The 27,910-nt window shown below is 35.7% G+C and overlaps 4 protein-coding genes across 6 annotated transcripts; 2 read left to right on the top strand and 2 right to left on the bottom strand.

Moving 5' to 3' along the window:
• The first annotated feature begins 77 nt into the window (after positions 1 to 77).
• On the top strand, positions 78 to 3,773 carry LOC111809211. Its single transcript, XM_023695604.1, has 6 exons — positions 78 to 494; positions 934 to 1,004; positions 1,612 to 1,717; positions 1,932 to 2,064; positions 3,248 to 3,397; positions 3,537 to 3,773. Exons 1-6 carry the CDS (start codon positions 415 to 417, stop codon positions 3,558 to 3,560), a joined length of 564 nt encoding a protein of 187 aa, XP_023551372.1. The 5' UTR covers positions 78 to 414; the 3' UTR covers positions 3,561 to 3,773.
• A 461-nt stretch (positions 3,774 to 4,234) lies between these two features.
• Positions 4,235 to 18,632, top strand: LOC111808769 (vacuolar protein sorting-associated protein 52 A). Of its 2 annotated transcripts, XM_023694932.1 has the most exons (22): positions 4,235 to 4,596; positions 4,789 to 4,864; positions 5,159 to 5,253; positions 5,378 to 5,435; positions 6,317 to 6,412; positions 8,313 to 8,414; positions 8,815 to 8,898; positions 10,200 to 10,280; positions 10,644 to 10,787; positions 11,437 to 11,528; positions 12,848 to 12,929; positions 13,830 to 14,012; positions 14,672 to 14,787; positions 14,878 to 14,936; positions 15,228 to 15,328; positions 15,951 to 16,001; positions 16,309 to 16,488; positions 16,596 to 16,730; positions 17,118 to 17,192; positions 17,561 to 17,618; positions 17,706 to 18,057; positions 18,164 to 18,632. In XM_023694932.1, the coding sequence occupies exons 2-21, from the start codon at positions 4,838 to 4,840 to the stop codon at positions 18,008 to 18,010; spliced, it is 2,124 nt and encodes a 707-aa protein (XP_023550700.1). In that variant the 5' UTR covers positions 4,235 to 4,596; positions 4,789 to 4,837; the 3' UTR covers positions 18,011 to 18,057; positions 18,164 to 18,632. The 2 variants fall into 2 exon arrangements, with proteins under 2 accessions (XP_023550700.1, XP_023550701.1); XM_023694933.1 differs by lacking the exons at positions 4,235 to 4,596; positions 4,789 to 4,864; positions 5,159 to 5,253; positions 5,378 to 5,435; positions 6,317 to 6,412 and adding an exon at positions 7,087 to 7,523.
• Positions 18,633 to 19,057: 425 nt separating this feature from the next.
• Positions 19,058 to 20,173, bottom strand: LOC111808315. The gene is made up of 2 exons (XM_023694227.1): positions 19,771 to 20,173; positions 19,058 to 19,683 (listed from the first exon to the last, which is right to left on the bottom strand). The coding sequence occupies exons 1-2, from the start codon at positions 20,061 to 20,063 to the stop codon at positions 19,188 to 19,190; spliced, it is 789 nt and encodes a 262-aa protein (XP_023549995.1). The 5' UTR covers positions 20,064 to 20,173; the 3' UTR covers positions 19,058 to 19,187.
• A 2,394-nt stretch (positions 20,174 to 22,567) lies between these two features.
• Positions 22,568 to 27,798, bottom strand: LOC111808314. 2 transcript variants are annotated; one of them, XM_023694225.1, is made up of 8 exons: positions 27,709 to 27,798; positions 27,040 to 27,628; positions 25,738 to 26,589; positions 25,148 to 25,503; positions 24,395 to 24,606; positions 23,499 to 23,755; positions 23,194 to 23,372; positions 22,568 to 23,056 (listed from the first exon to the last, which is right to left on the bottom strand). In XM_023694225.1, exons 2-8 carry the CDS (start codon positions 27,287 to 27,289, stop codon positions 22,973 to 22,975), a joined length of 2,190 nt encoding a protein of 729 aa, XP_023549993.1. In that variant the 5' UTR covers positions 27,290 to 27,628; positions 27,709 to 27,798; the 3' UTR covers positions 22,568 to 22,972. The 2 variants fall into 2 exon arrangements, with proteins under 2 accessions (XP_023549993.1, XP_023549994.1); XM_023694226.1 differs by lacking the exon at positions 27,709 to 27,798 and having other exon boundaries at positions 27,040 to 27,677.
• Between the last annotated feature and the right edge of the window lie 112 nt (positions 27,799 to 27,910).

Raw genomic sequence — 27,910 nt, 5'->3', positions numbered from 1 at the left:
TTTTATCTTATTACGTCCTGAATTTAATGTTTTTAATTAACATATATTGTATAATATATTGTAAAACTAAAAAATTAAATCAGAATATTTATGAAGCGTGGCGATGCGCAATTACTTGATCGCCCCTAATCTGGTCGGCGGTGGACCTCCGAACAGAAATCAGAAGAAATTATCGATCTTCTCTGGACTTCGGAGGAGGGAAAGGAATAAGATTGATGGTTGTTATCTCATGATCGCTCGACCAACCGCAGTTGAAGAGTGACCAACCACGAAGAAAAGAATTGGCGCATCTTTTTTCTGGGAGATTAATACAGCCTTTCCTGAAATTTCTGTATTCGATTCGTTTTTTGCTTCGATTGAGGCTCCGGGAGGAAACAAGGATTTCTGAAATTTTCAGTTTAGTTGGAGGTGAAGATGGCAACAGTAGGGCATACACGTCCGACCAGTTGGTTTAACCAAAAGATCGTCGATCCTCTCCTCCAAATCCTCCAGAGGTTCTTTCTCTCATTGCGCATTTGAATTGTGAAATGTTTTATTTCTCTTGGAGCAGCGAAGTTTGTTTGATAGGAATTTGACGAACTCTGTTCTTCATTTTGTACAATTTTGCTTGGGAATTTTTAATCTGAGGATCAGATATCGCATGTCATTTTACAGATTGTCTATGTTTGGAAGCGTATTTTGATTTGATTTTGAGTTCTGACCTTCTAGTATGGAATGGAAGGCATATTCCTAAAGAGAAAAATGAGAAGTGCTGGTTTCAATGATTTCAGGAATTACTTTTTCCCTCTCTTTTCATGAATTCTAGGAGTTGTTTTTGTTACTTCTTTTCGCAAAGAGACAAATGGTCCAAAGCTCCTCTTAATTTTCTGAAGATTGACCTTGAAGAAATTACTAAATCCTTTATACTCTCTATTCTTGGTTTTGCTGTTGAAGGGGCGCAGAGCCGAAGCAACTGGCATTCTCTGCAGCTCTCGGCACAACCCTGGGACTGTTTCCTATATGCGGTATATATTTCCTTTACAGTACAGAGACTACTGGACTCTGTTGCTTTCACACTTAACTGCATTATGTTTCTCAAGATGTGAAGTTTTTTAATGTGGTCAAGTTCATATTAAAAAAGGGTGGAAGCTTTACTCTCTTGGGTATTTCTGTATGTATTCCCTGTTTATCATTGGTTTTCGATCTCAATTTGTTATATGATTGGTGTTAAAAGCATAGCAGTTTTTGAATCATGGGGTAAATATAAACATCCAAGCAGACCTCGTCTTAAAACCAATATAGAACATTTGAGACTGACGAAATGTCAAAAGCCAGAAAAGGTGAGTATAATATAGGTTCTAAGGGGCATTTCTATTCTTTTTAAATAGAGATAAAAAAAAATGTAGAAATTTAAGATAGATGGTATCAGGGATATTGCGGAAGCTCCTTTCTCTTGTTCTTTTTCTTGGTTATTGTTTCATTCGTTACTGAACCACATTTTTACATTAAGGACTTGTTAGAGATGTTAGGTTAAATTTTTTGCTTCAGATTAGCTCTAGGTATATATGTGTTAAAATAATGTGTGAAGTTCATACCACCATCAATTTGATATTTTATCTTTCATTTACACAGGGGTCCCTGTTTTCCTATGCGGGTTTGCAATTGCATTTCTTGGACCTCTTTGTCATGCTCCAACTGTGATGCTTGCCAACTTTGTTGTTACTCCCATAGAATTGAGGTACTTGTATTCATTTCAGTACTACGAACACTGGAGAGTTGGATCTTTATTCTCACATTCTGATGTGAAGCAGTAGCTATTTTTTGTAGGGAAAAATACTTATAAATAAGCAACTTTACATATTATTTATATATGCGAGCATTTCTCGAGTCAGAGGCTTGGGGATGTTTCATCCCTCTCATTTGTTGATTATTTTTTATTTTTTGCTCTGAAGCTTGGTGGTGCCTTTCTTGCGCTTTGGTGAAGCAATTTCCGGGGGACCTCGTTTCCCATTTACACCTGATGCCTTGAAGAAAGTTTTTACAGGCCAAGCTTCGCATGAAGTACTACTGAGTATTGCTCATGTGGTAAGGTTTCTTCTACATACTAATTTCAGTGCTGTGCATGCAGGGTTCATTGTTACTCTTTTTTGTCTTTGCTCAGGATTAGACTATAAGATCACCTATTAGTCGCAGATCTCAAGATCAAATACTTCAGTTAATGAATCGAATTGGTTTGAGAAGCTAGAAGATTGTACTTCTAAGAGATCCATTTTTAGGAGTTGTTGTTGGTTGAGTGCACATAAGGAGGTCATCTCTGGTTTTGTTGACACCAAATCCTCACTTTTTCTGGCTAAAACTCATAATTACATTTTAGATGTCTTCAAGGAGAATGTGAGAATAGATTGTGAAATATTTCTATGAGTCAGAGAAGTTAGACTTTGGCTCTGTTGGTGAAAAAATATTCATGATAACTTAGTAGGAACAAATGGTTGGCAGATTGAATTGTATAAGCTTAGAGAGAGATAGGGGTGTGTGTATGGGGGAGAAGATATATGCATATAGAAGAGGATCAAGGTTCACATAAAAGGATGTTCGGGCTTGCCTTGAGGTAAGTATGAAAGCAAGTATTATATGGTCTCTTACAGTCTTAACTTCCTTGGAATACACACATCAGTGAATGTACAACTTATATACCCCTTGGCAACAAGAAAGACAAACTTGTGTATCAAAATGAAAACTTGCATACTAGGAAGACAATAGATTGATCAAGATGCAACTCGAGTATTGTTCATTTTACTCCTTGGATGACATTTGACAGTGGCGAAATGGAAAGATGCATGAACTTAGTTTCTTATCTTCTCCCATTGTCAATTTTTCTCTCTCTGAACGTCGAACTGCTTGCTGTACTTTTATCATAGTCATTCCATTTTCCCAGTTATCTTGTTCTAGAGTTTTAAATGAACGTCAGTTATCTTTATTTGCTCATTCTTCCCTTCATATGATATATCTGCCAAGTAATCTGGAGAACCTAACCAACCATCCCGTGTTGTGTGATTGCGCCATACTGTGTGATCAAATACATCAATTGTCTGTTATTATCCCCAGCACTAACACCATGTCACCAACCAAGATCATTTTCCCTGTGGTTGAGCTGATTCTCCACATTTGCAGTTCTAACATGTTGATATTAGTTCGTACATTGTCATTTTGTTCGGTTGCTTCATTCGAATTAATAAACTGACTGAAAGCTTTCTATCGATATTGGCAGTTGTTGGGATGGCTTGTTGCGACACCCTTTATTTTGGGCATTGGATACATGTTGTTTTTACCATGTTTCAAGATTTTGGTCCGCAAGTTCAGCACTGGTGCATCAAGCCCAAAGAAGTCACCTCATCCACACTCAGAAGTCAGACTGAAGGTGAGGGATATCTGATTTAAGGATCCCAGAACTGATGCATTTCCTGGAAACTTGGTGACTCACTTTAACATGTTAACCTTCTTTGTATGCATCACTAAGGCGTTACTGTGCTCGGTTGATGGTCGGTTTCTTTTTTCAGTTGCTTCGCTTTGTAATGATATGAATACGGTTCTCTGGATGCAAGTTTTGTCAAAAAATCTTAAAAGCTGGGCTGGCTCCTACTACAGCATGAAACTGATGCAAGCCTATTATTCACATCACTGCATTGTTGTATTGTATGTGTACCCTACCCTGCCTTCACCGGTAGTAAACCTTTGAAATGTCAAGCTCTGAAATTGAGGAGCCAAAAGATAATGTTTCCTTTTCAACGTTCTAATGGTGTTTGGTGGTGCATGATAGAAAATATTTTAAATTTTTAACAAACATCATCGATTTTTTTTCTTCTTTTTCATATTGACTCAACGTTTCGTTTTTTAAATTGAAATATTTAAGAATTTTTTTTTTATTTTTTATGAAAGCTATTATATTCTAATTTTAAATAAATCAAGGGAAATGTTCTCACACGGTCACTAAAAATTAATTAGAGTTTCTTTCAAATAATAATAATCGTTAGAGATGATCGAACAAAATTCTTTATAGGATTGTAGATCTCATTTCATAATTTTGATTTTTTCTATACAAATAAACATTTCATAGAATAAAAAATGTCGTTTTTTTTTAGTATATATGGAGTTAGATTCCATTAATAATACAACAAGTATGAATTTTCTTAATTATAATTTTATTTATAACTATACTATTGTTGTTAACTTTTTTAGCGGTAATTCTCATGAGAGGGAGAAAAGAAAAAGGGAAAGGAAGATTGTTGAAAAGTAAATAGAAGCCATTCTCGCGGGTGCTACGTTGTTGACGATACACAAGAACTGCTTGAATCTTCTCTCCGATAAAACAAGCAGCCTACAAATTCAATCCTCCGGAGAAGAATGACATTTCTCATTCTCTCGTCAACGTTGAAGAGATCCCCGACATCGAGTTGTTTTCATTATTTGATATCAATTTCGGAATTCTGAGGCGCAACTGAAGAATTTGGAGAACAAAACGGCTCGCCGGCTCCGGTGTTCCAACCCCTCTCCGATCTGTAAAACCCTTGCCGAATTCTTCCATCTCGGCAGCTTCTCAAAACATAAGCTAGGTGTCGGGTCAGTGTGAATTTATCTAGTATATATCAGTGAAATGCAATTCTGTATTTGTGCTTACATTGATGCGTATCATTCTTTGATCTCGATGGTTATTTGCTTACTTGGTGAATGATTAAGTGATCGTTAACTGTGAATGTGAGAAGCTCTGGATGTTGGTATTTCCATGACCCGATTGGTTTATTGTAAATCCAGATCGCGCTGGCGGACTATCTGTTAAGCACTCTTGGCCAATTCGGACGGGATGGCCGATACTGCGATCGACCAAGTGGTATAGTAAACTTATATTCTTTTTAATATATCTTTAGCGCTTTTCGGTTGGAGTACCATAGAAGTAATCTCATTCGAGTTGGGATGAATCACGACCACGTTCCAAGTGGTACGATAAGTGGGAATGTTGGTATCAGCGATAAGATCTTTCAATAGTGAAGATTATGAATGTATCTACGTTTAATAATGGAATGGAAGTTGAACTACGTAGTGTTAGCTAATAAAAACTCGACTTCAATTCAGTTTTGGACAGCAATGTATTATATATTTTGTCATGCTTCTTTACGCACTGCAGAATCACTCTTATGATGAAGCCAACCAGACCCAGAAGAATGTTTTTGACTTGGAATCATTTGTTGGGGACTTGACTGTCGAGGAGGATGCTTGCAGGTAGGTCCATTGCTCATGTTTCTTATTCTTGTATGATCATGAGTTTATTTGGCTATTATATTTATTACCTTCTACTATTGAATTACCAAATTTGACTGTTGTATCAATTTATCCCGTTTTACAGTGAAGACATTTCATTGGAAGGACTGCAGCAAGAACTCGAAGAATGTAAAGATGATGGTGTAAGTTATTTCTAACTTTGGTGTAAAATTTGTATGATTGAGTATCCGGTGGTAGTGTCTTTTGCCCCCAACAGTTCTATTATTTTCAAATTTCATATATTATTGTACATTTCAACAATTAATAATTGATTTTATTGTAGTTTGTAAATGTGCAAATCTTCTTGTCACTTTTTTTTTTAATTATTAATTTTTACTTTTTGTTTTTTTTGAATTATGGAAGTTGTTCAATTCTTTTAAGGTAATGTTTCAAGATCTTATTTCCTTTGTACAGGATCCCTTGTAGTGAACTTTTATTCATTTCTTGTATCGCCTGTTAGAATCTTTCACAACCTTACTTGGACATGATCTGCTCTATAGGCTGTACTACTATGTCGAGTTAATTTTTTTAGAATATTTCATTCAGCTTAATGAAAGCTTGTTTTTTTCATAAAAATAAAAATATATTTTTTTCTATAGGTCTCAAATATATAATCTGTAAATAACGTGCCCAATCATTCGGTGTTATTGTACATTATGACTCATAGATGAAAAATCTTGGAAGAATTTCTAATGAAAACTGACTTGATTTTCCTTACTATTAATCTTCTTTGGTGCTTAGTTGCATTATTTTAGCTTCTTTATGGTCTTCTAATATAGTTTGAAAACGAGGGGCTTATGGTTTCATTCTTCCCAGAATATGACATCTAGTCTGAAATTAAAATTGTCTATCGGTGATAGAAGTCTAGTACTGATAGACTATATATGGTATATTAGTGATGGACCTGAAAATTTTAAAAATTGACATATTTACGAATTACTTATTTGCATGACATATTTGCAAATACCACAGCTAATTTTGCCGCCCATTACAATCCTTTATTTTTTAACTCTTTATTAATCAGGTAGTTGCGAACATACTTTCTAAAGGTGTAAAACTAAGGGAGTACACAAAGGGAGTTGAAAACAATTTGCGGCAGGTTGAGCTGGATTCCATACAGGTTTGTCATCATTTCTAGTTCTTTTTTGTTTACATTTCTAGCTCTAAATATTTCTAATCTTTGCTATGCATTTCTTTTTAGAAGTGTATACATTATCCTGCCTTGCCTGTGATTAAGCAATGTTATAGACATCTATGTGTACTCTGTTTAACACTGCAAAAGTGCTTTGGCTATTGCTGTCTTTTGCTCTCATTAATATTTCTACTTTCAGAGACAGCTTTAAAGATGTAAAATGCCGCATGTCAGGAGTAGTTGGTATGATTAATTAGAACAAGCTGGTTGCTAAGCATAATCTGGGTTNCTTTTTTTTTTAATTATTAATTTTTACTTTTTGTTTTTTTTGAATTATGGAAGTTGTTCAATTCTTTTAAGGTAATGTTTCAAGATCTTATTTCCTTTGTACAGGATCCCTTGTAGTGAACTTTTATTCATTTCTTGTATCGCCTGTTAGAATCTTTCACAACCTTACTTGGACATGATCTGCTCTATAGGCTGTACTACTATGTCGAGTTAATTTTTTTAGAATATTTCATTCAGCTTAATGAAAGCTTGTTTTTTTCATAAAAATAAAAATATATTTTTTTCTATAGGTCTCAAATATATAATCTGTAAATAACGTGCCCAATCATTCGGTGTTATTGTACATTATGACTCATAGATGAAAAATCTTGGAAGAATTTCTAATGAAAACTGACTTGATTTTCCTTACTATTAATCTTCTTTGGTGCTTAGTTGCATTATTTTAGCTTCTTTATGGTCTTCTAATATAGTTTGAAAACGAGGGGCTTATGGTTTCATTCTTCCCAGAATATGACATCTAGTCTGAAATTAAAATTGTCTATCGGTGATAGAAGTCTAGTACTGATAGACTATATATGGTATATTAGTGATGGACCTGAAAATTTTAAAAATTGACATATTTACGAATTACTTATTTGCATGACATATTTGCAAATACCACAGCTAATTTTGCCGCCCATTACAATCCTTTATTTTTTAACTCTTTATTAATCAGGTAGTTGCGAACATACTTTCTAAAGGTGTAAAACTAAGGGAGTACACAAAGGGAGTTGAAAACAATTTGCGGCAGGTTGAGCTGGATTCCATACAGGTTTGTCATCATTTCTAGTTCTTTTTTGTTTACATTTCTAGCTCTAAATATTTCTAATCTTTGCTATGCATTTCTTTTTAGAAGTGTATACATTATCCTGCCTTGCCTGTGATTAAGCAATGTTATAGACATCTATGTGTACTCTGTTTAACACTGCAAAAGTGCTTTGGCTATTGCTGTCTTTTGCTCTCATTAATATTTCTACTTTCAGAGACAGCTTTAAAGATGTAAAATGCCGCATGTCAGGAGTAGTTGGTATGATTAATTAGAACAAGCTGGTTGCTAAGCATAATCTGGGTTGTTGGTTGGTTTAGAATTCCATGATCTATGTTTTTTTTTTTTCATGCCTCGAGATGGTATTTTAGCTATTTAATCGCAATTGTTCCCTTTTTATGATTAGCAGCACTTGCAGAGATCATTCTTAATCTTCTTTGACCCTGCATGTGGGGAATATCTTTATTTCCTTTCTCTTTGCATGTAGTCTCTTTTCAATATATTGTCTCTTATCTTGAAAAAAAAAAAAAAAAAAAGCTCAAGATCTATCTAGTTGAATTATAATGGTAATTTCACATAAACCTATGGACACGTATAACTGATATGCACACACTCAACTTGTTTGTGCAAACATGCGAAATATGCACATATATTTGTGGTTCATTAGTTCTATTATTGAGTGTGCTTCCTTTTAACAAATCAATAAAAAGTTGTTCTTGTTAAATTGAAAAAAAAAAAAAAAAGAAAAAAAAAAAGAAGATTCCAGGACTCATTCTTTTTGTTCATAAATTGCAGGAATATATTACAGAAAGTGATAACTTAGTCTCACTTCATGAACAAATTCGTGACTGCGATAACATTTTATCACAGATGGAAACTCTTCTCAGTGGTTTCCAGGTATTTTGGCTGCTGTTCTGGCACTCTAGTAATATCAAACTTCTTAGTGAAGTACATCAATCTGGTTGTATTAGCCTGTAGCACTGTTTTGTGTCATTATAACTTCTTTAAAGTCTGAATTTGTATCTAGTTCCTGTTTTCATAAGTTCGTATCTGATTATGCCTCGTTAAATGAGACTATGGGACTTATGTTATCTTTCTCAAATTTGAATGCATTTGGAATTACATCGACCTTCTTGAATTTAATTTCTATTGTTAATCTATGTCATCTTAAAGGAGTTTGTCATCATTGTTCCCCACCTCCCCCCTAAAATTTTCGTTGTTTCTGTTATTTAATTTTGTTCATCCTAGAGATTCTTTCCCAAAGAATTAATATATGTATATTTTTTAAAATTTTCAGGCCGAAATTGGTTCTATCAGTGCAGACATTAAAGTCTTGCAGGAGAAGTCAATGGATATGGGTCTGAAGCTCAAGAATCGCAAGGTATTCTTGGTTGGATTAAAAAAGTTCATTACTTTAGTAATTTGAAAAAACTGAAACAATTAAGTCTTAAGTCTCAATAGGCGTTTACAATGGCTTGCTTACGTGCAATATCCATTGCTGTTTTATTTAGCAACGTATCAGATACATTCTTATTTTCCAGAAACTTATAAGGACATTATTGTAGTTTTAAAGCACAACTATATTAATATAAAATGCTAAGAGATAGGAAGAAGTGAAATTAAGGTGCTATGATCGTTATTACGGCATTTTGGACTTCTTAACTATCATATTTTAGTAAGTTAGTCTTTCTTCTTTAATTTACAATTGGAGATCATTTTTGTAATCCACCATTGGGTGGTCATTTTATTCATCGATGAAATTCTTGTTTCTTCTTCTNAAAAAAAAAAAAAAAAAAAAAAAAAAAAAAAAAAAAAGAAAGAAAGAAAGTAAAAAAGGGAGAGAGTATTTTTTGATAATATTAGTTAGTTATAATCTTCGTTAGGTGGAACTATAAGTTAACTAAATACATGAGCACTATGCATTTGACATTGATTTGGAGTAGCAGTTCAAGACTTAAAATGTTTTCCTTTTCTTTTTGTCCCCGAGAACAAGCTTTTCGCAACTTTGCTTATTCTCTAATAAGACTGCTATATTTTATTTGTGATATTACGGTGTTCGTCTCTAGTTTATTTTAGAAATCATTTTTCATTCTAGGCGTTGCTTTTCAGGTGGGAACTAGCATATTGTTTTTCTAGATAGTATGCGCTTTCTCATCTGTTACTCTGAAAGTTGTTAATGATACCTTTTTGGGCTTAGCTTTCCTCCCCTTTTGTAATTTTTTAACTAGGAAATAATCATTTTCTTATAAAAATAGGTTGTTTTTGGAACCTGAAATATTGGGGGCTCAGTAAATGCATTTATGGGGTCCTGAAAAGTTTCTTTTTTCTTCCTTTTTTCTCTTTAATACTTATTTTAGCGAGACTTCATGTGAATGCATATAGCAGTTGGTTTCTTTTGAAAAGAAAATTGTATGTTCATCTAGTTTGCTCATTATTTGAACTCAGTAAATGCGTTTATGGGATCCTGAAAAGTTCATTTTCTTTCTTCTTTCTTTTTAATGCTTCTGTAAGTGAGAATTCATGTGAATTCCTGTAGCAGTTGCTTTCTTTTAAAAAGACAAATTGCATCTTTGTTTAGTTTTGCTCATTATTTTAACTCAGCATAATACATACAGCACTATTCTGTCTTTCTACCCTATCATTTTTTTTTTCTCATGTGCTAGGCTTTATGTTCTTATTCAGGTGGCAGAATCAAAATTGGCAAAGTTCGTCGAAGAGATCATTGTTCCTCCAAGAATGATAGACATAATTGTTGATGAAGAGGTATTGTTGGTATCGGTACATTTCACTTCTTCCATTTGAAGTTTGGCATTTTTTGTTACTCATAATTGTTCTTGCTCTAAATTTGTTTTGGACACCTTTAACTCTTTGGAGTTTCTGCTGTATGTCGTTCTTATTAATTCAGTTTTTCTGTTTGCAACTAAAAAGGTATATATTTTGAGTAGTATTGAATAAATTATACTCATTTTAATAGAAGGGAGCTAAATTATCCCTTCTTCAATTTGGTTTTCATAATTTGTGATGCATAATTTGAAATTTCTTCATGCTTCCTTCNCCCCCCCCCGCTTTTTTGTTATTGAAATGCCTATGTTGGATATTTCAGTGAACCTTTGTTCCTTTCTTCAGGTGAATGATGAATATTTAAGAACTCTTGAGATTCTAAGTAAGAAGCTGGTGGTCGTGGAAGTGGATCCAATGATAAAAAATTCCAAAGCGCTTAAGGATGTCCAACCGGAGCTTGAAAAACTCCGACAGAAAGCAGTGTCTAAGGTTGTTCTCTGTCTCACAGCAGCCATATTCCTTTGAAAATAAATGTTAGTCTGTGTTTTCTTTGTGATATTTATAAAGTAGTATGTTATCTACTCCAACCTCATTCACAGGGCTCTTGTAGTACAGCAGTAGTTAAAAATGTAGAAAAACCATTAAATTTGAAATCACCTTCCATTTTTACTGTGAATAGCTTTTATAACACCAGAAATGACTTTGGTATTTTAGAAACAATGTACAATTTTTTCCCCTCTTTCTGTTCTAATTTGTTTAAGAATGAAAATGTCAGTTCTGAATTGATTAGGCATATAACATAATTGACAGACTAGGAATATAACATGAGGAAAACTGACAAGGTATTACTATTCTGTTATATTTCTTGAAGTCTGGTAGGTCATGTATGCCTATTTGGATTTATCCATCATTCCAATCGATAATGTTCAGATGAGATTGATGTCTTGATTATCTCATATTAGAGATGAAAGATGTGGTCACCATCGATTGAACAATAAATTATAAATTTTGAATTGGTGCAGCTAGGACTCCAATTTAAGTGCATATGTATCAGTTATTGAATTTCTGTTTCTTTTTTGTTATTTTGACAGGATATTATTGAATAATTATACATTTTGTCTATGTTATAATTTTTCAGGTCTTTGACTTCATTGTCCAGAAACTCCATGCTTTGAGAAAACCCAAGACAAATATTCAGATCCTTCAACAGAGTGTTCTTTTGAAGTACAAGTAAGTCTAAAATTTTCCACTTTCCATACTTCCCTTTTCATTGTAGTCTGATGAAAAGACGCCAAGTATGGAATAAACAGATTCAGAATGTTAGTACACCTTCCACTAACTTTCAGTACATATATTTTTCAAAGGAAGAGATAGAATTATAAAATAATACATTACAAAAAAAAGGGAGGTTAAGGCATGCTTCCCAGCCAAAAAAACACGTAGAAGATTTTCAATAAACTTGCGTCAGAAAACAATTATGATCATGAATGGCTTAATCAGGATAATCTTTAAAAATCTGCAATCTACTCACCATCAAGACAGCGATATGATTGCATCTGCAATCTATTCACCATCAAGACAGCGATATCCAAGAGAAACCAGACTTGCCAAAGATAACACCAGCCACAATGAGCTGTGAACTCATGACCTTGTTCTTTAATCCATGAACAACAAAAGGTTATGGAGGAACCACCCTTCAAGACCACTGGGATGATAAAAATTCCAAATTTAAAGACCAAGCTAATTGTCTAGGATTCCTGCCTTGCCATCGCTTGTCATGCATGTATCTGGGGGAGGAAATTAATATGGATTCACTTTTGGGTTCCATATACCATTTATGTCTTGCAATTAGAGAGAGTAAAGTTGATTTGGCAAACATTCAGGCTGATCTAACAGAATTTCGGACATGAGTTTATACATCATGCACCCTATTTCGTCAATCTTCCATTTCTTCTATCTTTCATATTGCATGGCCTGCTATTGTCAAAAATTGTGCTAAGAAACCACTTCTTTCCTCCCTCTCATAAAAGTTCCATTGAAGTTTAGTTTTTCAGCTTTGCTCCAACTCATTCCACATGTCTTCCAGTGCCCTGCAGTTTCTCTTACAATCAGGGGTATGCGTATAGCACCCATAAAATAGATTTTGCGGTCCTCCCTGCCTTTCCACTTATTATTACATAAGAAAATTTGTTACCATCTTCCAGTCTGATTCAGAAATTAGGATGTTGTTTTCCTTTTTCTACACGTAATTTAGAGAGCAGATTCACAAACTATACTATTGCTTGCTGAATATTTTGATGTGTTTCTTCTTCTATTAGTAGTTGAATTATTCATTGATTGTTCTTTGTTTTTATAATTATAATGTGTGTCTTTTATGCACAATGAAGTAGTAATCAATATGTGCCTCAACAACGATCCATTTATTGCTTACCCTGGTATTTTTGATCCATGAAATTCAATATTATTCCATGATTTTGCATCTCTTTTTATCTACCCGAGGTTTATCATTGAATATCTTTTCAGATTCTTCTACCTTAATGATAATGTAGGTATGTTATTTCTTTCCTCAAGGATCATAGCAAAGAAGTTTATCTTGAGGTTCGGACAGCTTATATCGATACAATGAACAAGGTAATTGTAGAAGAAATCAGTTATTCTTTTAATATCATGCATGGTTTAATTACATGAACCTTTGTGGAAGACATGCCAATTCAAATCCTTGGACAAAATATTACTCATAATATTAGATTATTATTTTGAGTTGTTTCTATGTACGGGAAATTCCTGGTTATCTTGATTTATTTTGACCTGGGAGTTCCAAATCATTGATGCTGGCATGATGCAAGTTGACATACAATGCTAACAATCTACTGCCAGTTGAGCATAACAACTCACGTTGGACTTATCAGACTTATCAGAACACTAAAATTTGACATGACATTGAAGGAGTCCAAAAGTTAGAGCTTGTGTGGGTTACTTCAGTGTGGATTTATCAGACTTATCAGAATACTGTTATTTCTTAAACAAATAACAGAAAAGAAAATAAAAGGCAACAATCCGTAGCATTACATCAGTGTGGGTTCCACAAATCATTCTCGATATTCTCTTGAGTGCCATGAGGGCTCAAAGTATAAAAATGGTCCAAGGGATGATGATTATTTTCCTATTCAAGATACTGGAACATAATACAAAGAACAAATCTTCTACAAGCTTCAAGTCTATGAATATTCTCATGACTTATTTTGGAATGTATATGGCAGTACGTTGTCATTGGCACTATTCCAATGCCTATTCAATTGAAGATGAGAATAAATATTTAGAGTATTTATGGGACCAACAATAATTAGTTTTTGATCTCTTTATAATGATTACTCAGCATGTATTATTTGGCCTTTACATATTGGCTTTTCAACATTCCGCGTGACAATTTTTCATGCATCAATAAAAATTGGTTCCTGTTTTTAAAGGAAAAACATTTGTCTATGAGTGCTGAGTTATTGATGTACTAAAACTAGTATTCATGTTTTTCAGGTTTTGAGTGCACATTTCCGTGCCTACATACAGGCACTAGAGAAACTACAGTTAGACATAGCGACATCTAGTGATCTGATTGGCGTCGAGGCTAGAAGTTCAGGTCTTTTCTTGAGAGGAAGAGAACCACTGAAGAACCGATCTGCTGTTTTTGCACTTGGTGATAGAATAAAGATATTGAAGGTTTTATTACTCTCTTAACTCTTGTAACCTTCTCGATCACGTTATTCTCTTACTCTTGTTTGAATTCTAACTTGTGGCTTCTTTACTCTCATAGTTCTTCATTTCTTCATTCTTGTTTGAACTAGTATCTGAGTTTTGTTGACCAACTGTTTTTATGTGAAGTTGTGTATTTGTTTTTGGTTAAATTACAAATTTAGGCCTTGAACTTTAAGGATCGTGTCTAATAGGTTTGAATTTTGAGAAGTGTTTGATAAGTTCTTGAACTGTCAATTTTAAGTCTTGACATGCAGACATTTTTCAAAATTAATAGATCTATGGATTTTGTGTATAATGTGACTGAAGCTTTCAAATTTTTCTGTCTAATAATACGTGGATTTAAAATACGTCAAATAGGTCAAATAGGTCAAATACCTATTAGACTCAAAATTGAAAGTTTTGGGACTTGCTAGCTTCTATTTTTTTTATTCCTTAGTTTTTAGATTATACTTTCATTTTGATGTACTAGAAATAGATGATTTAAATTATCATCTTTTATTAAAGAAGTATTTGAACTTAGAACAAACGAGTTTGGGTACATTCACATGTGTTAAATAACATCTGTATATAAGTTTGCATTACTAATTGTTCTTGTTACATGTCCCGGTGTGAACTCCATTCAGGAAGTTGACGAACCTGCACTGATTCCACATATAGCTGAAGCCAGTTCAATTAAGTATCCTTACGAAGTTCTCTTTAGGAGCTTACATAAGCTTCTAATGGACACTGCCTCTTCTGAGTACTTCGCATTTTACTCTTCCTTTGTTTATTATCTTCAGAATGTTATTTGTAGCAAGTTTGTCAATTTTCTAATTAATTCTTTTCACAGGTATAATTTTTGTGATGAATTTTTTGGGGAACAATCTATGTTTTATGAGATCTTTGCGGGTAATTATGATAGAAATCCTTGGCTTATTGACAGTTAACTATCTGTACAGACGTTATGTTGCAATATGAGTTTGAATATTTTATTACGAGTTTTCACCTTTCAATAAAGTTGTGCTATTGGTCTTATATTCCTTTTTCTTTTTCAAATTTATAATGCATATTAATGCAAAAACATCATTTTTTTTACTTTTATTCTAAGGAAAAGATATGGAATGAAAGATACTTCATTTCCTATTATTATAGTGATTTGGTGTGGTTAACATGGTTTGAAATTCGTTCTCAAATAATCAGGTCCTTTTGCTGTCATCGATGAATACTTCAATTCAATTCTTCCAAACAGTTATGATGCAATTGGTCTAATGCTCATGATTCTGATCATTCATCAGCATCAGGTACATGATCTTATCTTAATCTGGTTTTAATTACATGGCTTCTCAATAAACTAAGGAATTGCTTCTAGGCTTTTATTTTAGTTCAATTAGGGAAATAGGCCCTAACTAGAAGATATTGGGAGGAAGATATGTCAAGATGGAGCTTACGATTTAGATCATTTTCTGAAATTTCTAATTATTTAAATTAACTCATCAAGTTGACTTCTTTTTCAGTTTTAAGAGCATGCCTTCCCTGATAATTATGTATTTTAAACTTTAAAGAATTANTAGTCTTTTTTTTAAAACTCTTCGAGTCCTTTTTTTAATTTGTTTTTCAATTTCAAAGGATGAAGTACGTAAGATGTCCCACAATCATTGATTAGATTTTAGAGTTGCATAACTTGTTAGGATATGTTAGATACTTGTTCTAGAAAAGCCTGCTAATGCAACTTGGTTATGACATTTATTTGCGACATATTCAGTTGCTTTTTTAAGATAAGAATCATGTATTCGGTTTTCTATTTGATCTTCTCTGCTTTCCAACTTGTTCAATATCTTGCAACACATCTACAACCTCTTTCACTTGGTTGCATCTTTTATTACCTACGATATATCCATTTGCTGACAAAGCTTATATATCCAGCTCATCATGTCACGGAGGCGTATACCTTGCTTGGATTCATATTTAGACAAGGTCTGTGTTTCTTGACAAGTTTAGACATCTGCTTAAATTTCTAGATGTCAGTTACATTATTCTTGATGGTGTTAGTTGATGGACCCCTACGGTTTACATGGTCTATGATCGAGAACCTCCTCTATGTGTGAGCTTTCTATAGTTACTAAAATAACTGTGGAACTGATTTGCTGAATTGGAAATTGAAAGGAGAGAATTTTGAACTTCAATGTTTAAATGTTATATTTCTTTCAAATCCAAAGTTGCGTGATAACTGTATTGCTTGCTTACGAACTGCATAACCTGGTTGTTGGATTATCCTAAGCAGGTTAATATTGCTCTTTGGCCTCGTTTTAAGATGGTATTTGACATGCACCTCAGCAGTCTGAGGAATGCAAATGTAAAGACGTTGTGGGAAGATGATGTGCATCCTCACTATGTCATGAGGCGATACGTTGAGTTTACAGCTTCACTTATCCATCTGAATGTTGAATATGGAGATGGACAGGTCAGTCAAGAGGCACAATATTGGGATACCTTTACTTTTTTTTTATCAAGTCTTCACTGTCTAACTAGGTTGATACTTATTGTGTATATGCAATGTCATGGTTGCAGCTTGATTTAAACTTGGAGCGGCTAAGAATGGCAATTGATGATTTGCTTATCAAGCTTGCCAAAGCCTTTACAAAAGCTAAATCGCAGACAGTGTTTCTTATAAACAACTATGACATGACAATTTCCGTCTTGAAGGTAGGGTTTGGCTCTCAAGGTCTCTCTTCTAATGAAATCAATGAAGTAAAAAGACAGTAGGTAATGTCAATCCTTTAATTTCACAAAAGCTAGAAAGACAATCCCAAGAGGGTAACCTATCCTCATTATGGCTTGAAGTCTTTTTTCTATTAAATCTGCAGTCGCGCTCCATTTCCTTTTAAAAAAGAAGAATGGTGCTTCCAAGAGTTCATTTGAAAGAAATGGTCTTCACATAAATTTAAAGCCCTCATTAAGATAATAGAAAGAACTTCTTGGACAAGATTATTTGTTCAAATTTTGCTTTTGGCGGGACAGCACGTGAGTTTGTTCATGGCTCTACAGAATCTCCTTCAATGCGAAATTTTATTGGTGTTACTTTGATTTCAGGAAGCTGGTCCGGAGGGTGGGAAAATTCTGGTGCACTTCGAGGATCTGCTGAAGAGCAACACAGCCTTGTTTGTGGCAAGTAACTTGCTGATTATAATATCCTAGAATGGTTCTAAAATATAGATCGCATTATTGATATTGATATTTGATTGCAGCTGCAGTTTATAGCTAAAATGGCTTAACCTCCATTCTGTCGTGTTCTTAATGCTTTACTTTTTAATTGAATGAAAAAGATTGGTGATTTGTGAGATGCGGTCCAGCTACCACTAAAGTGTCTGGACCCATCAAAAGATATCAACTGTACCTATTTGATCTGCACATGCCTTCTGCTTCACGCCTTTTTTTTTCTCTTTTTTTTTTTTTTCTTTTCCATAAAAATATGATGTCCTAGAATGGCTTGTCATTCTTTTCGAGTCATTTAAAGATATAATACCTTCATGCAGGAAGAACTCTTAGCAGAGCATTTCAGTTCACTTATCAAGTTCGTTAAAACCCGTGGCTGTAAGTACTTGAACAAAGTTTATTTTGACTTCTAGTCACTCCGTCGGTTATTAAAGTAACGAACTTATCAGAAATTCTCCTTTTCAGCGGAGGACCTAAGTTCTAATTCCGACCGACCAATTACTGTGGCTGAAGTAGAGCCCCTTGTAAAGGACTTTGCGAGCAGATGGAAAGCTGCAATTGAACTGATGCACAAAGATGTCATCACTTCTTTCAGTAATTTCTTGTGTGGAATGGAAATCCTAAGGGCGGCTTTGACCCAACTCCTCCTTTATTACACAAGACTCACGGATTGTATAAAGAGGATCGTTGGTGGCTCCGCTCTAAACAAGGATCTAGTGTCCATTTCTTCAATTATGTATGAAATTAGGAAATATTCAAGAACTTTTTAAAGTTGAGGAATCAGAACTAAGAGCAAGAAATGAAGATAGCATAATGTGTAAGCAAAAGCAGAAGCCAAAATCAGTACCTTCTTTTCTGAGCTTTCTTTTTGTGCATCACATTTCCATTCACAAAATGTTAAAGTGCTAGTGTTCTTATTGCAGGCGCCAATGCAGCCGTGTTCGTGTTCGTGTTCGTGTTCGTGTTCATGTTCAGTAATGCACAACTGCTTTCCTTTTCAGTTCTTCGGAAAATCTCTGGTCGATGCTCGAGGTTGTGTTGTGCCTTCACTCATCTATCACATTTCAGTGCCAAGGCATTATCATTAGTTAATTTGCTGTGTACAACTTACCATGGAACCTAATACACAACCCTTTCCCCTAAATCATCACCCCCACCAGAAAATCGTAGCTGGTGTATCACATTTTGTTGTAAGATTGTGTTCCAAATTAGAGGAAAAATAGAAACAATGGCTTTATATTGGGGTCCTAAGGTTTTGCCTTGAACTTGGAACGGACAGTCAGTTGGTGCGGACAGGTTAACATTTTATGGTTTTTCTGAGGTGTTACTGTATAATCACACACTTCTGTTTCTCAATGGTACGACATGTCGAGCATTGCTTACTGATTATCATATCATCTTCTTCGGTATACTGTGCCTTCTTTTTCAAGGGGAATCTGTTTTAAAACCACATGTTTTCGATAATCATAGTTTTATCAGATCTCATTGTTCTGGAAATAACAGTGGCAATGGGTCTAGCTAGAGATGAGTCGGGAAGTGTGATCGATCGGTTGAAGCTGAGAAATTGAACCAGGTCTTGATGGGACTGTGTCATGGAAGGAGCAGGGCGTTATTTATAGATGCAGCATTCTAAGCTACATTTGAGCTCTCATGATACCATGCAGCAATGAAGCTCTTTCAAGAGATGAAAGATAGGAATTATTAGTTTTAGCTCCTTATGCACCAAGAATTGCAATGAAAAAAGCAATTATCATAGGAAAAAAGCAATTATAAACCTATGATGATTCCTTGGAGATCTATGCTTCAAATAACACATCAAGACAAACCACACTCTGTCGCCACCCACTTCAATTGGAGATCTATGTTTTATTATACTCTTATTGCTTGCTATCATCAATAAATTGTCAGAATATAAAATATAGATGAATATATATGTGTATATATATACTATGATGAACATGTAAGAAATCCATCTTGTGTAATCAAGTAGGCTTTTCCACCCACACTTGTCCTCACTGCCTGATAAAGCTCCACCCAGGAAGAGCTATTGTAATGCAAATCCTGTGTTCCCCACAAGAACGTCGGATTGGGGCTTGCAGGGCACGCAGAAACCAAATCCAACACCGAAGCAGCCGGTTTGAGTGGTTGGGGGAAATTAAATGCTAAATTGTCCACTTTGTGCTCGTAAATTTTGCCGTTTCGATCCACCTTATACCGGGAAGTGCCCTGAAACTCACCCCTGGCCTCCCATGGAACCCTAGGAACGCCCTTCAAGTTCCACCGGATGAGTATCACGTTTTCAGAAGGCTGCCAAATCCTGTACACCTCAATCCCAATCTCCCGGAACAGGATTTTGCCATGAAACCTCAACGCCCAGAATATCAATTTGTACCTCTCAATCCCACTGAACGTGTTCAGAGGATCAGAGAAGGTTATATCGTCCCTGGAAAACCCCAAAAACAATGTAAGACGGCCAAAAAGACAAGGGAATTAGGCCCAGAATCGGAAAGAGAGAGAGAGAGAGAAGTACCTGTAGATGTCGTAATTGAGGTCTCTGGCGAAGATTAGAGGAAGGTCCTCGCGAAGAGTCCTGACAGCAAGGCCGAGATTGACATAGAAGTGGTCTCTTGGGTCATCGGAGCGGGAACCGGGGGAAGAAGAAGGAGAGGCGAGAGGAGAGCCCTGGAGCTGAGGCTGAGGGGTGTGGACGCCGGCGAGGGAGACGGAAGAAGAAGAGGAAGAAGAAAAGGCTCTAGGACTGTCTCTGGACTTGGAATGATGAAGGGAGGGAGAAGGGAAGAGATGAGGAAGAAGAAGAGCCATGGGGAGTTAGTACTGTTACTTAGAAGCCTCACAACACTTGCTTTCGTAATCCATGGAGAGAGAGAGAGAGAGAGGATTTGATTGGAATCAATGCCACCTTTGTGTGTGTGTGTGTGTGTGGCTTTAAGCGTGCCCATCTCGCGCCACTCTTCTCAAAACATATTTTGCAATGCCCAAATACACCCTTTTTACCTATATATTTCAAAATTATTCATTCNTTTTTTTTTTTTTTTTTTATTCATCCACAAGATAATGTATTCAAATTTTTTCAATTCACTTGTTGATATGATTTGATTTGCTCATGAAAAACTTCTCATTTCTTTATTTTATTATGTTAATTCAAGCATAATTAAGTAGATAAAATATCGATTAACGTTCTCTATTCTCCTCTCTTCCAATCGTTTACCTAAAAAAATATATGACCAAATTACAAATAATTACAATTTGAGCATAGCTTAGTAATCTAGAAATATGTTCTATTTGCAACTAAATTTTAAGTAAGTATAAAGATGCAAAAAGGGCTGCCCACCCGCCCTTTCAATGCTTTTGCTTAAACTAGAGGAGTGACAACTCACAAACCAGATTGCTTCATATGGCTGTAATTACTTCCATTTGTGAGTTTGAACCAATTTATAAACAATCTCAAACCCCAAACTTAATCAAACCATTTTATTAACTAATTCCCATCTCTTCATTTCCCAAGTTTCAATTTTTGTGATCAAATCCACCCACCGCCATGGAAGCTCCAGAAGACTTCAGCTTCGAACCCATCAATGGCGGCTCCACCCCCATTACTGGATCACCTCCCCTAAGGGGCCTGCCACAAAAACCAACGGACCGCCATGAGAAAGAAGATGGTGGCTGTAGAAATGTTGGCTCTTCGGAAAAAAGAAGGAATGATAGCGATGAGGAAGAAGATGAGAAGATGGATGTGCTGTGGGAAGACTTCAATGAAGAATTGCTCAAGAATTTGAGTTCCAGATATGGGTCTGGGAGGTTGCCGGAACTGGAATACTCGGAGTCGAAGGAAGCAAAGAAAGACGGCGGAGGGCGCGGCGGCAGTAGTGTGGCACTGCTGTCGGCGAGGATGGCGGGTGTGGTAGTGATGATGAAGGTGCTGAAGAAGATTCTGTTTCTGCATAGCTTTCGCAGGAAGCTCAAAGCTCGGACGTCGTGATTATTGGTGTTTGGAGTTTGGAAAGAAGTGTGTTCTGGGATTTTCTTTTTCCCAATTTTCGGATATATAATGTAAAATATAATATAATTTAGTATCTTAAAATCGAGACTTGTTTTGTACCAATGGCGTAAGAAATTAGGGATGTACATGATCCGAGTATTCCAAGCTTAAACAAGTGAGAGTGAGAGGAAAGAAGAAAGGGAAAGAAAGATGAATGAAGAGCAATTAGTTACTACAATAAAATTCAAGCTTACGAGGCCTCCTCATCCCTTGGCTTTTGCAAGTTCATCGCTTTTTGTCCCCTTTTTCCCCCTTCTGAACTGCCAGAAAGCTTGTTGAATTCCATGGCTACATCAATCAAAATGGCATTGGGTAAGTTTTCTTTGCTAATCCTAGTTAGTTAGCGCAAATGGTAAGTACTACCTACTGGGGGTATCAGTGGATTATGAGCTCTCCACAATTTTCATACTGTATCCTCCTTGACGACGTCTACGTAAATACATATTCGGTTCTCGACACCGACGATCATACTACAAATACGTAAATCTCTGGAAGGAAAGCACATGGACTAAATGCGGGTGGGTTTCTGTTCTAAGGACCAAGCAGGGCTGAAATTGAGCTTTGGGGAATGAAAATAATAATCGGCTTCATGCTGATGAGGATGAGCTAGTTCAAACATAACATATCAAAGACCAAAAGAAAGTGCTATTTTACATTACTAATTTATTGTTAGGTTTATAATTTCTGCTGTGTCCAGTCTAAATACAAGTGAAGGAGAAAGATTTTTGCATGCTTACTGACCTTGAGGCTAATATCAGTTCCCACACATAACCTTGTTTCTAGCTTTGGCAAGAAGACTGAAGACATCAGGGGCAATACGACATCTGTTATGTTTAAAGCTCAGCTTGTCGTTCGCTGTACTGCTGATGTAGTTCGAGAAGAGTGTTGATTTGTTGAAGAACTCTATGGCCCTGAAGGAGGGTTTGGAGATGTTCAACTCTGCAGGTAATGAACTATTCACACAGACATTATAAAAAGGAAGGAAGGAAGGAAGGAATGAACCATTAGCGCAAATCTCTTTCGACATACCTCTTAGCAGCACAGGAAATCGAGACTTGTGGCCAATATACAGATAGAGTTTTCCTTAAATGTGTGAACTTATTTCCAGCCAATAATAGATACACAGAGACGTGTATCGTATAGTTAGTAATAATTCAAAAATACACTCGAAAACTTGCGCCCAAAATGAGTCAAATGGGATCTTGCAGTTAAGGGATGCACCACAGAGAAATGAGATAGCGAGCAGTTTGGAATGAAACATTCTTCAAATGAACTTCATATTAATCGGGTTGTGAGCATATAGTATTACACAATTCATAATGTCACAGAAATGGTACAAATGAATTTAGAACTCTCTTACCTCCAAATGAAGCAACGAAGAGAAAGTAAAATTCACATTACTAAAACACTACTGCAGCTCCCTGGCCTCCTCCATGAAGATGTCAAGTAATAACTGCATCGTCAACTCTGTGTTTAACAATCTGCTGATATAAGATGTCCAAAAGTTCACAAATCTCAATAGCAAAATTTGGTTTAGGGAGTATATTGACTGGCAGCGTGTCCATCACACCACTGTTGGACCAGGGATATATGTATAAATTCACCAAGCACTCAAGAGGTATATTGCCAAGTGAATTATGTCAAACCGGCTACCATAAAAACATATAACACATTACTCCATTGCCTTTTTCCGAACAGTTCGCTTCTCGTCTGACCTGTGACGAAACAATTTTGCTATTTTTCTTCTCTCACAATCCTGCAAAAAGGGTTGAAGAAAGTGTTAATTTTAGGGTTCCAGATTTATTTTCTTCCCTTTTTAGTTTCCTTCTCTTATGTGACACTAGAGCAATATTTGGACAAGCCACTTGAGGGGATATTCCGCAGATTACTCACCTTGAACATATTAAGATAAAAAGGTTTTCCAGGATTCATCCTTCTTAATTTCTGGTATGTGTATGAAAAACTAAGTTGATCTCGGGGAGTAAATCTCTCAACCTCATTGAACCATAGACAAGAGAACAGATTCGACATAGGAGTGTGGGCCCTAATGATGAAAGATCCTTCGGGCACATCTGCATTTGCCAACAGAAAAAAAAAAATTCATGTCAATGACACGCCAGAGCAATAGGGATCTCAATAATAACGTAAAAATTACTCCAAAAAAAAAAAACAACGAGAAAAAGTTGTTGACAACATACTGCTGGGAAGAAGCTTGTTAATGTCCGATGCATTAAACCTCTTCAATCCATCAGCCTGGTAAAAGGCAAATTGTTGATCTATGATAGTATGGTTATACTTGTTTAATCTCTTATTCTGAGCCACCTCTTCCCATACACAATGTCTGTCGTAGTGATTTGAAATTGCAAATTCATAACCTTTTCGCCACAAGAAGTATTCCAAGATTAGCAGAGGGTCATATTGAAGCCGTAACTTACTATCCAACCAGATTGAGTACCTGAGAGAAGTTTGCAAAAAATTAGACACCAAGTGTTGAATTTTGTTCTCACAAAATAACCAATTATCTAAATTAGAATTCAGAATAACAAATCGAAAACTTTAGGCGAATACCTTCAAAATAGTTCAAGCAAAAAGGAAGGCAGAAATGCGAACCCAATTTTCCAAGTACCGTAATCCCACAATAAATTCCTCAAATTGTTGTTGATTCTAACGTAAATAAGCTATGACCAGAATTTGGAATACATAACAGGAAAATATATTCTCTGCGTTCATGGATACACAAGCCTTTTGTTATCTTAAAACTAAAATTGCAAATTACAAGCCCATTAGGACAAACAACCCACACCTACCCTACAGGAAATCTGAAATGAAAGAGATAAGATGGTTTTTCTCTAATAGAAGAACAGAAAGAAAAGAGTACTGCTACACTGGAAAAATCCCCAGGGGTTCTCTTACTTGGTAGTTTCATTATCAAAAAAATCGTTTCTAACAAGAAATAAATAAAGAAATATACATTCTTACTTCAAAAAAATAAAAACAAAACAAAAAGAGGAAGAAAGGAAGAAAGAACGAAGAACACTCTAAAGCTCACGGTAAGGAGACTAGGCAGCATGTTTAAATATTGTTGTATTCTCACCTTGCGGAAGGAAAAATTCGATGTGCCAATAATTTTGGTATTTTCCCAACTCTTCTCATATCAGTGTACGGTAAATTTTTTACCACAACAATCTTCCATACTCCAATAAAACCCGTCCTATCCACTGTTTGACCTTCTGTTGAAAGAGTCTCCAAGGTAACTTCATCCATAAACATAACAAAGCAGACATTTTTTCTTGAAAAACGAGAAACCTGAAACAAAGGCAAACTGGACTCAACTACTGTCTACCATAACATATGATATGTTCATAAATAATATGAGATTGTTAGGAACATAAAGTCGTAAATCTTTGACTTACATGCATACACAAGCAAAATAGGGAAAGAAGTTCACGAGCAAAGAAGAAGAATATCAATGGAAGAAGCAGAATATAGGAGGCGTAAATAAAGAGAACATTGAGTAAAACTTCATTAAGCTGAAATCTCAAAAAGAACGAATACTCATCTCAAATACTATCTTAGAGAAATAGTCACAAATTTTGTTAAAAGCCGTTAAGCAGCATGGCTTTCCAATTTTGTGATATCACCAATAACATATATAGCATGAGACCATCGTATACAATGCATAATTGTTTGATCATGGATAGGCAGAATTTCTGAAGACAGGAGAAAAAGTACATTGTAGAATCAGAACCTATCATCTTTCATTTTACATTTTAACTCCTCTATCGGTTGATTAAGAATTAAACGTCGAATGCGAAGTGCTAACTAGAAAGAGAAAGAAATATTATACCGTTTTCCCAGTAGGTGATCTCAGGTGGTCCGAATTCCCAAAAATGCAGGAGATCACCGCGATGTGGCAGCTACTGATATAATTCGAATCATCTTCTGCCAGATCAAAACCTGTACTTGGAAAGCTTTCCGGACCTTTCACAAAGCCACAATTTATCTTTTGATCCTGTGCATAAAATGATGTCTCTCGTTCTTGCAAAGTCTGATGCCCTGCAAATCTAGGCATCCATTTTTCTTGATTGCTTGGCTTTTCTTCTGTCTTGGTGTATTGCAAAGTGAATCTAACAAATTTTTTACTTTCCAAAGGTTCAAGAATTTGTGCAGTAGAGTTCGAGAACTTTATCGCACATGATGAACCTGCCAGTAGAGCATCAAAATATCATTTTACAGAACATTTTATTTCGGATCCTATAACAAAAGTACAAAAGTAAAATGTCATATTCCAGTCATCAATGCATAATACACAAAGCTTACGCATATCAAGATTACTTGTCTGATATGCATATGGAAGAGTTAATCAAACTCCAAATCTAGAAAGAAACTGTTTTATATATGATCCATTAAATCCTCTCATTTTTCACCTAGCAGTACCTGAAAATTTTCGATTCTTTGGCTTCTTTCTCGAATCCATTTTTGACCTCTTTGTATGCTGACCAATAGTGACACCAACATGTTTGGAGCTTTGATTAACCTTATCGGAATTTTGGGAACTCAACGTATAATCCTCATCAAATGAATGGTTGGTAGCCTCAACATTCTCATCATCTTGCTGATACTTGGTTTCTCCATCATGCACATTGAGGGATTTCCCATGGTCATCATTATGGGGTTTTCCATTTTCAACAACATTAAATGATTTCCCGGAATCTTCCTCTGTTAAACCTGCTGCATCAGAATGGTCCCCTTTCTCACGTTCTGTATCATCATCTTCTTCCATAGCAGGATTTTGATTATCACTTCCATGTCCATACTCATCTTCGGTATCGATAATGTCATTCCAGTTTTCCACATCATCGTCATCAGATACCTGGTCGTCTTCATTTCCTTCTTTTTCCAATTGACCTGAGGTCTTTACTGAAGCCTCGTATTCAGCTTCATACTTCCTCAACTCCTTTCGGCCAGCTTCATTATATAGTCCACTGTCTTTCCTGTCTAAACTGTTTTGAGAATGTTCAAGGGATGGTTCTCTGTGGCCCTCACTTACTTTTGCTGGAACGTCACCCTTTTCAGTAGCCTTTTTGGTAGTACTCCTATGTTCCACCACATCCTCATTGTAATCTTGGTCCCTTCTCCTATCATCACCATCCCAATACCTCGAATCACGCCCATGCACAACTAACCCTTTACCAAACCTGACCTTGGTTGTCTCTGTCCGAGTAACATTTGCAAGAAAATCAGGGTCGTTCTTGAAGTCATCATCCTCTACGTTAGAGTTACTAATCTCTGCATCAATGCATTATCAATCAGTTAAAGGCTACCTAGATTTACAAGGACTTCTATAACCAGAGAATAAACAGAAATCAACCCAATGACGAAAACAAAACAATCACATCAGCAAAATACGAGGGTAAACAAACAGACCACCATTCAAAACATTTGACATTCGGATTACACATTAATTCTCTGCAACAAACACATTCTAGATTGGGGGAGGTGGGCAAATAGTTATTTCAAAGGGACCAATAGGTATTCAAGTCAGGGGGGAAATAGAAAGGCTCGCTAAATGCATGAGGACCAACTGATATCATTACCAATGGAAGATTGAGCTAAACCCATTGAACTAGAAGAAGTAAATTTCTACATCCCTAACATTCCAATTCCAAATCCGTACTGTATGTTGCATTCTCTCTCCGCCAGAAACTCAAAAACAAGAAAGGATAAAGTAAAACTGACCTTTGGTGTCTCTCAATAAATAGTAATAAGCTAAGACGGTAGCGACAAGAACAAGAGAGAGCACAAAGATAATCGCCCCAATTGAGATCCCTCTGCCTTTATCGGAGCGAGCTGACCTACGAGCCCTAGCCTGTTTATACGGCGCAGAACGAATTCCCACCGCAACGTGATCGGCAACGCCATTGTTGGTGGAATGGAACGGTGGTCCATTTCTGTCCGTCCCCGACTGCCTGTACTGAGCCATTTGCATATTCAATCATCCAACCCCAGCAAGCAAACGCTCCTCTTACTCGAAAAAGAAAGAGTGGAAGTTCATTCGATTCTGCCCAAATCGGCTGACAAAGGAGATCACAAGAAACAGGAGAAATGGAGTATCACGAGTAACTCGACAGATCTGAGATTTGAGAGTATGATTAAAGAACGGGATTTTCAGATTGAAGAGTTAATAAGAATTAAGAATTTCTGGTGTTTATCCATGGCGGAAGATAGAAAGAGAGAGAGAGACAATGAGGTAGATAACCGAACTCTGCAATCGTCCATCCACGAGGGACTCGTCCAGCATTGAATCAAAACTCAAAATCATCCAAATCTGCACACGAAATTTTCAAAAACATTACGCTAAATAACCACAATAAAATATTAGGTAGATTCTTTTTAATGCATGATTACCAATTAGATCACAAATTCATGGTTGTTGAACTCTATAAATTTTCTCCTTCGACTTCCTATCTTTAAATCTTAAAAAGGTTTATTAAATACAAAATTAGAAGATTATTCATTTATTACACAACTTTAAAATCAATACAATTTTCTAAATTTACATTTACACATTACATTAATACATTTTTCAATAAAATTAATTTATTTATAT

This window comes from Cucurbita pepo, chromosome LG13 (genome assembly GCF_002806865.2).
Source record: "Cucurbita pepo subsp. pepo cultivar mu-cu-16 chromosome LG13, ASM280686v2, whole genome shotgun sequence".
Classification (NCBI taxonomy): Eukaryota; Viridiplantae; Streptophyta; class Magnoliopsida; order Cucurbitales; family Cucurbitaceae; genus Cucurbita; species Cucurbita pepo.
This window is presented reverse-complemented; position numbering and strand designations above follow the sequence as displayed.